The sequence below is a fragment of the Eumetopias jubatus genome, unplaced genomic scaffold (genome assembly GCF_037043125.1).
Source record: "Eumetopias jubatus isolate StellerSeaLion01/CBP00866 unplaced genomic scaffold, mEumJub1_p1.0 scaffold_6, whole genome shotgun sequence".
Classification (NCBI taxonomy): Eukaryota; Metazoa; Chordata; class Mammalia; order Carnivora; family Otariidae; genus Eumetopias; species Eumetopias jubatus.
Window position 1 is genome coordinate 70,124,459 of NW_028274812.1, and position 8,666 is coordinate 70,133,124.

At 41.7% G+C, this 8,666-nt stretch overlaps 1 protein-coding gene across 2 annotated transcripts in view; it reads right to left on the reverse strand.

Moving 5' to 3' along the window:
* The window catches only part of PM20D2 (peptidase M20 domain containing 2), a 27,234-nt gene extending 19,909 nt beyond the window's left edge, over positions 1 to 7,325 (reverse strand). For both annotated transcript variants that reach the window (XM_088023919.1, XM_028108021.2), the window contains exons 1-3: positions 6,747 to 7,325; positions 4,528 to 4,676; positions 627 to 769 (exon numbers count right to left, since the gene is read on the reverse strand). In XM_088023919.1, coding sequence (XP_087880045.1) covers positions 627 to 769; positions 4,528 to 4,676; positions 6,747 to 7,202 — 748 coding nt within the window. In that variant the 5' untranslated portion in view covers positions 7,203 to 7,325. The remainder of the gene's footprint in view (positions 1 to 626; positions 770 to 4,527; positions 4,677 to 6,746) is intronic.
* Positions 7,326 to 8,666: the final 1,341 nt, after the last annotated feature.

Sequence of the window (8,666 nt, forward strand, 5' to 3'; positions counted from 1 at the left end):
AAATTGGTAAACGTGTCATTATAAACTAATTTCAGCCTGTAACAAAATCGGGTAAAGAACAGATATTAAAGTATAACAATATGCCATATCAGGAGAAAATAAACTAAAAAATAAATTCGTACCTTTAAGATACTGTCGTTACATTAAGGTAACACACATAATTTATCGTTACATTAAGGTGATACTGTCATTACATTAAGGTGATACGCTTAACTTAAAAAGATGTTACTCGGGATTAACAGCCCTTGAAAAAAATAAAACCAGTAACCCTGTTTTTAAATTGAGGAAATGATTTGCTACCATTAAAAGACAGTGAGGATAACTGGAAAATGAAGATTCAACTTTCAAATACCCACAGAAACATGTATGTCCTTACATAAAACCATTATTTCTAATACTCAAAATGACCATTCCATTTACGCATAAATTCTCTTAACTGTCTTCTTACCCAACATATACAAACATCCTAGTATTCTGTCACATGAATTTCTGAAAATGTTTAAAAAGTTTGGAATATTCACATGAGGTACATAAAATGTTTCCAATTTTTAAAACTCAAACACTAATTATCTTGCACTGAAATATATTAAGCACCGTCTATTACACAAAATATCTGACATTCGTACCATGAACTCTCCAGGTTGGTTTCATTTGCTGTCTCAACACGGACAGATTGTTGTAAGCCAGGACAGCAGCATCTAATGCATTTACTCCTTCCCAGGGATATGCAGCAGCATGAGATGCTTTTCCGTAGTATTTCACAGTCACGCTAGGAAATCAAACATCATTTGGAATTACTCTTTTCAAAATCACTAACGAAAATCCAGGTACTGTAATTAGAATTACCGAACAAGTACTCAGAATTAATTCAGACTGCTGGAATTTTTATTCGCAAATCATTTGTAGAAATAACGTAACGATTTATGTACCTTAGTTATAGTTTACTGTTATGTAGCACAGTGACTGACACAAAGAAGGCATTCCCCAAAAGAGAGAGAAAAAGACAACTTTGCTCAATCGACCTCCTGTATGAATTAAATCTGTATACAACTCAAGTCAAACAAACATGCAGTTCTGTGTTAGGTGCTGGAATTACAGAACAGTTGGCTCCTCTCTCCTTCTACTCTGCATTGTGATAACTTCGTATCAAAGGTCTGCAAAACTCAGATGATTCTGTCTTAAGGGTGGGAGAAGGTAAAGGAAAACCAAAATAGGTGACAATTTGAAATGAGTTAAAACAACCTCTGAATAGCAGGTTATAATCACAATTTTATAAGATACTCTAGCATTGTCAGTTGTTCCTAATATTTTATTAGTGTCCCAAAACACCTGTGTCACTAGTATCTCAAAATTTTATCAATTATTGTTGTTCTACTTCCAAACAGTTCTCATATGAATCTAACTACTCAGATACAATAAAAAAATAAGGAAAGGATTGCATATGAAATAGTTTATTTATAAACACGACTTGCTTGGACAACACTTTTTAAGCCTAACTAATAGTATCCACATTTAAATTATTAAAAAGCTACTCTAGACTTATTTTTTTTTAATGGACTAGATTCAACAGTCCTTGGTATGCTCATATTTCTTGACAAATTCAAAACACTCTGTTAGCAAAAGACAAACAAGTAAAAGCATCCAAACACATTTTTTTTAAGATTTTGTTGGATACTTGTTATTTCCTTGATATATATCTTATCACCGTTATATTGAAACTGGAATTTTAACAAAACTGGTGATAAATATAAAATGGAAAAGATTAGTCTTTATGAAAATGGCTCTAGCACCATTTCTCCCAGGGCTCAAATCTATGTATAATTAAAGCAAAATAAACTACAGGAAAAGAAATGTTAATGGTCATTTTATACCAACGTTAGTATTTTAGCATATTTTAAAACGTATTTTAAAAAACATATTTCACGATGAGCACCGGGTGTTATATGCAACTAATGAATCATCGAACACTACATCAAAAACTAATGATGTACTGTATGTTGGCTAACTGAATTTAAATAAAAATATAAAAAATAAAAATTAAAAAAAACAAAAACAAAACATATTTTAAATAAACTGACATGGAGTAATTTTTAAGACATATTCTTTCATCTTCAAAAGCAAAAGCCAGACCAACAATATATTTAGCAGAATATTTAAGGGGGAAACCTTTAAAAGTCAATTTATGAGGCACCTGGGTAGCGGCTCAGTGGGTTAAGCATCCTTTGGCTCAGGTCTCTCAAGGTCCTGGCACAGGGTGGAGTCAGGCTCAGCAGGGAGTCTGCTTGTCTTTCTGCCCCTCCCCCACTCAGGTGTGGGCACTCTCTCTCTCAAAATCTTTTTAAAAAAATAAAATAAGGGGTGCCTGGGTGGCTCAGTCGTTAAGCGTCTGCCTTCGGCTCAGGTCAGGATCCCAGGGTCCTAGGATCGAGCCCCGCATCGGGTTCCCTGCTCAGTGGGAAGCCTGCTTCTCCCTCTCCCACTCTTTCCGCTTGTGTTCCCTCTCTGCTGTCTCTGTCAAATAAATAAAATCTTAAAAAAATAAAATTTATATGTGTATCTATTTATGTTTATAAATATACTCAAAAAGTCTTAGAAGGATATTTGCCTCTGGAGAAGGGACAGGATGTGGGAAAGGTGGTCAATACGGACATAGCGCTTTATCTTACTTATTGTTAGAGATTTTTAGGATGAACAGATTAGTAACTTTTTTAAAAATTTTAGTTCTTGTTCTCTTTTCTGTCTTAAAAGATGGCCAATGAAAAACAAGAAGCCAGACACTAAGAAAAGGCCGGAGGCCAACTGGACTGCTATCAGGATCAGGACCCAGAAGCCGAACTCGTAAGTCCTAGAAGGCTAATGGGCTGGGAAGCCTGCCTGCAGTTTCACGCCCCTTCCAGCCAGAGGCTTGGCAGAGATTTCTAACCTCTAAGGTTCTCCAGACATATACTAGTATACACTACACCCCTAAACCCAAAGTGGGAAGATTCTTCCTACTGCACAGCACTAACTCCTGGGGATAAGAAAGAAGATACCAGAACAGTTAAAATGGTCATCCTCTGAAAACAAGGCCTCATGGGATGCTGGGATGTAAGATAATGGAGTACAATCTAGAAGCTCCACTGGAATGGTTCTGCTATTAATCCCTAGCTCCACAGAGGAGAATATGTGGTTTTCCGGAAGCAGCTGAGCAGTGGCTCCTTGAGACAGGCCCACGAACTGGACCAGTAACTACTATGACTGAAAGTTCTGGTGTACAAAATTCAAACCACTTCAATGATCCATGCTCCTAAGTATCAAAGAAGTGAGCTCTTCAATGTAGAGAAAAAGAAGTAAAATGTCAGCATAAAACAAATCAGAGAAGTATATACTGACAAATTCCACTGAAATCCACAGCTAGTTAGTTTCTGTATCCTCTCTCAGAAATATAATTTACCGTCTTTGCAAAGAACTCAAATTACAATCAAGTAGAGAAGTGTGTTTTCTTCCCAAGTCTAATAAAGCTGCCTCTTACAAATCTATTCAGTTGCAAGGACAACCCCATATTAAAGGATAGATATTTTCCAGGGTACCTGGGTGGCTCAGTCGTTAAGCGTCTGCCTTCGGCTCAGGTCATGATCCCAGGGTCCTGGGATCAAGCCCCACATCGGGCTCCCTCCTCGGCGGGAAGCCTGCTTTCCCTCTCCCACTCCCCCTGCTTGTGTTCCTGCTCTCGCTGTGTCTCTGTCAAATAAATAAAATCTTTTAAAAAAAAAAGATATTTTCCAGAAAACAGCTTGCTCAATTTAGAGTAGAGTATGTGGGGGTGCCTGGGTGGCTCAGATGGTTAAGCATCTGCCTTTGGCTCGGGTCATGATCTCCAGGTCCTGGGATGGAGCCCCGCATCAGCTCCCTGCTCAGTGGAGAGTCTGCTTCTCTCTCTCTCTCTCTCTCTCCCTCTGTCCCTCCCCACCGCTCATTCTCTCTCTCTCTCTCAAATAAATAAATAAAATGCTTTAAAAAAAAAAAAAGTAGAATATGTGTTAGGACGCCTGGGTGGCTTGGTCTGTTAAATGTCAGACTCTTGGTTTTGGCTCCAGTCTGATCTCACGGTTGCAGGATTGAGCCCCACCGCAGGCTTTCTGCTCAGTGTGGAGTCCGCTTCGGATTCTTTCTCCCTCTCCCTCTGCCCCTTTCTGCTTGTGCGCGCTCTCTCTCTCTCTCTCTAATAAATAAATAAATAAATAAATAAATAAATAAATAAATAAATAAATAAATAATCTTTTTTAAAAAGTAGCATATGTGTCAACATTTCTGTTTGCTATTCTAAAGGCACTGTTTTAATAGTCTAATTATGAATACCATATTAAATCTCAACTAGAAGAGGCTTACCAAATGTTATTCAAAGGAAATCAAGTAAGGCATCACATCATCATTTTTCAATTTATTTTTTAAATGTATAAATATGGAGTTTTAGTCTCCAGTTAGGACATGTAAGTATTTTAATAGTCTGTTTTCCACAAAGGGCCTTATTTCAACTTGATTACTCACTCATGTTCAGCCACATCAGGTAGATAAGCAGCATTCTCTTGGGATGGGTGGGCCATAAAAACAACATCAAGATTTTTAAAAGCCCCTGCTTCAATTAAATCAATTTTGCCACCACCATCTTCTTCTGCAGGGGTTCCCAGGACAATTACCTAGAAGGAGATACCTGTGTCAGAGCAAAACAACAACAAAAAATCCTCGGAGGAAAATATTAAACAGGTTCCCTTGCATATGTATTCACAACCTACATTAAAGTCCTTAAACTATGTGGAGAGAGGTTTTGTTCTCTGACACTTCAATAATGCAGGGGGCATAAACCTATGGTGCTAAATTAACCACAAATTTTAATTACATTATTATACCAATTCGGTGACACATATGCACTAAAGCTACAACAGGAAACTTCATTTTGTAACTCAATTTTATATAATTAATGGCAGAGATGAAAAAAAGATAAATTCTATCTACTGAGCTCCTCCAAATTCCTTAGGACTTGTTTCTTAAAGCTTCTTCTTGACTAAGGCTTTTAGTAATGTATATAACTACTCATAAGCACTTTACTGGTCAAGAACTTTCCAGTTACGTACTAGTTATCCCCACAACAACCCTGTGAGGTAGGTGAGCCATGCGTGTCATCATTTCAGGGATGGTGGTTTGGAGGCAAGGAGTGAAGTCACAGGACACAGAGCAAGTCTCTAGGCAGAGCAAGATCAGATGTCCTGATCCTCAGGCCTGAACTCTGGTTCCTTACTGAGATACCTCATTAGAAGGTCTTAACTCATTAAACTTTTAGGAAGAGCATTAAATAAACCTTAACGCCACAGTTAGAAACAGCCAACTATTACACAAACTTACTAATTCGATTCCATCAGTTCAACCAGGCAGACTTACTGGTCACCAAACACCTAATTAAACAAGAGAGAACTTTACAGAATATACATTTTACTTTGATATTTAAGCTTAACTTCTTCAAACAATTTTTAAAAACAAAGAAAAATGATCTATAAACAACCAATACACTTTCAAGATCATGTATAGGAATACAATGAAACAGGTTGGGAAAAGGCTTGGCTCGTTAAGGGAATCAACATAAATTCCATTTTCAGAGAGGAAAGATAACCTTGCTAAAACTATGCAGTACCCTTCAAAAGTGTGCATTTCCCGAAGTGGAACCTTCTTTGGAAGTCTAGAAACCACTCAAACTCTTAAATTAACCTACTTTTTACTGGGAGCCCTTGCCTCCTTAAATCTGATGACTTCTCAAGTTAAATTTTGCTGACTTCCCTGAATCTTTCATAAACTTGGCTAAAGTTAAATATCTCCAGTGTTTCGTGCAATGGCAAAGGACACCACCCCCCAACAAAACAAAAACCTACCCAGATGCAAAATCAAGCCCCCAGAGCAGAAAAGAGAAGGCAGCTAAAAGAGACTAAGCCACAAAAGATGTAACTGTTAAAAGAAAAGTTACTGACATTGGGAAAAAATGGGCTACAGAACATGAAAAGAAAACCTCGGTCTTGCCCTTAAGCCGAACGGAGACGAATGTATCTTAGTTCACAGAACGAAGGATATACCATCTGAAAAAACACAGCAACACGAGATTACACTTGCCCTATAACAAACATAAACGGCATTTCCCCCACTTAAAGAAGGAGAAATTTCTTAAAATCATGAAATATTAAAATTTAAGGATGAACTCACCTATGCAGTAAATGTTCATTCACTTCCCCACTTTTTGTGGGGAGGTTTGGTAGTTCTAATGACTGAAAATTTCCTATCCAAATACCAATGATTCGAATCACAACAGCTCCTATGACTGCCACAAACAAAAGAGGTTTTGGAGCCTAGTAACGAAAGACTATAGGTTTCCCTACAATAACTACTTCTCCCAGAGATTGCACAACCTTGTCAGCAAATTGCGGTTACCTCTGTTACCAAAAATAAATCACAGCGAAAACCAGGCTCGGTTCTAAGTTCTTTGCTTAGGGAGAGTCTACTCAATCGTTTACAACTACGTAAGAGAAAACAAAAAATCTGAAAAATGTCGCTGGGCCGGCAACTCGTGAACTACAGACTTTTATCCAGGGGTTCTGCCTTCTGGCAAAAGCGAGGCCGGGACCCCGAGGGGGCGGACGCGCACGGGAAGCGTCGGGTCCTGCGATCCCCGGGTGCGGCCCGGCCTGGGCAGGCGATGGAAGTCCCGAGCCAGGGCCCCACCTCACCTTCACCGGCGGAGGCGGCCCGGGGAGGCTCTCCAGGGCCCCCTTCACGCCCAGCGCGGCCGCCGCCCCGACCTCGGCGATCAGGTTGTGGCCGCAGGCGTGCCCGATGCCCGGCAGCGCGTCGTACTCGCAGAGGAAGCCCAGCTGCAGGGGGCGCGGCGCCGCGCCGATCCCCGGCGGCCCCCACTCGGCGCGAAAGGCCGTGTCCAGGTGATAGTGCGGCTGCACCGACCACGAGGCGGCCGGAGGCTCGCACTCGAAGAAGCGTGTCAGCACGCCGTGGGCCCGGTGCTCCTCGTAGGCCAGCTCGGGCTCGCTCCAGATCGCGCGGCTCAGGGCCCCCAGGCGCTCGGCCGCCTTGTCAATGCGCTCCGCGGCGCGCAGCTTCCGCAGCTCCAGCTCGGAGACGCCGGCACAGGCGCCCCCCTCCACGGGCCGCTCCTCTCCGGGTCTCATCGTGCCCACAGCCGGTGACCTGCCAGCACTCCGCTAGACTGCCCGCTCGGCTGCTCCCTCCTAGCTGCCGACCGCTTCCGTTCACGCTCCGGCGTTCGCGAGCACCCGCCCGGCGCCCAGAGGTTGGCTCCGCGGCTCCCGGGAGCACCGCCCCGAGCCCCGGGGCCCCGCCTCCAGCTCCTCGCCGGGTACAGGGTTCGCCCCTTCTGCTCCCGGCTAGTGCTCCGGTCCGCGGGAGGAGGGGGGGTGGGGGAGGGGAAGCTGGCAAGCGCCCTCAGGGGAGAGCGCTGGGAAGTAGAGGTGTTGAGGGACTCGTCTCTCTTCCGTCTCCTTGGCTGTGCTTACTACAACTGAATTATGCTTTAAAGTCGTTATTACTTTTCTGCTGTTGCTTATTTCCCACAGCAGCAGAATGAGGACGGTTTTATTGGTTAATTGGCATCAGACACAGACCAAGTGGAACATAGGCCTTGAAAAACGCCACTCTCCTTTCTAGAATAGTAATAAAAAAATTATACAAGGTTTTTAGTTCATAAAACTAGATGTCAGTATAAAAATGCTATACAAAGAACAGTGGTCTATAGACTCCATATTCTTTTTTTAAATTTTATTACGTTATGTTAATCACCATACATCATTAGTTTTTGATGTAGTGTTCCATGATTCATTGTTTGCGTATAACACCCAGTGCTCCATGCAGAACGTGCCCTCTTTAATACCCATCACCAGGCTAACCCATCCTCCCAACCCCCTCCCCTCTAGAACCCTCAGTTTGTTTCTCAGAGTCCATAGTCTCTCATGGTTCGTCTCCCCCTCCGATTTCCCCCTCTTCATTTTTCCCTTCCTGCTATCTTCTTTTTTTTTTTAAACATATAATGTATTATTTGTTTCAGTACTGCCCTCACTGTCTTCTCCTTGAGGTTGCTGTATAATCTAAAAGCTGCAACTACTCTATATTTCTCTTTAGAGTGACACTAATGTCTAGAACAGCACCTGGAATATAGTAAGGACTGGATATATATTAGCTATTAGCTATTATAGTCTATTTGAGTAGAGTAGAACTAAGAATTTAAAATGAGGGTTTTTTGGGGGGGCCCCTGGGTGGCTCAGATTGTTAAGCGTCTGCCTTCGGTTTAGGTCATGGTCCCAGGGTCCTGGGATCGAGCCCCGCATCGGGCTAGCTGCTCTGCGGGAAGCCCGCCTCTCTCTCTCCCACTCCCCCTGCTTGGGTTCCCTCTCTTGCTGTGTCTCTCTCTGTCAAACAAATAAATTAAATAAATAAATAAAATGAGGGGTCTTTTTTAAAGCCTAAACTAAAGAGTAATAAAAAGATTTATGGTTGGGAATATTCATACCATTTTGTTGACTTGGGTGTTTGATTTGAATAGTAACAGCTATGAAAGAGAACATATGACCAGTTTCATTTGTAACTAATTGATGCTGAACTCAAGTAACATGATGTGT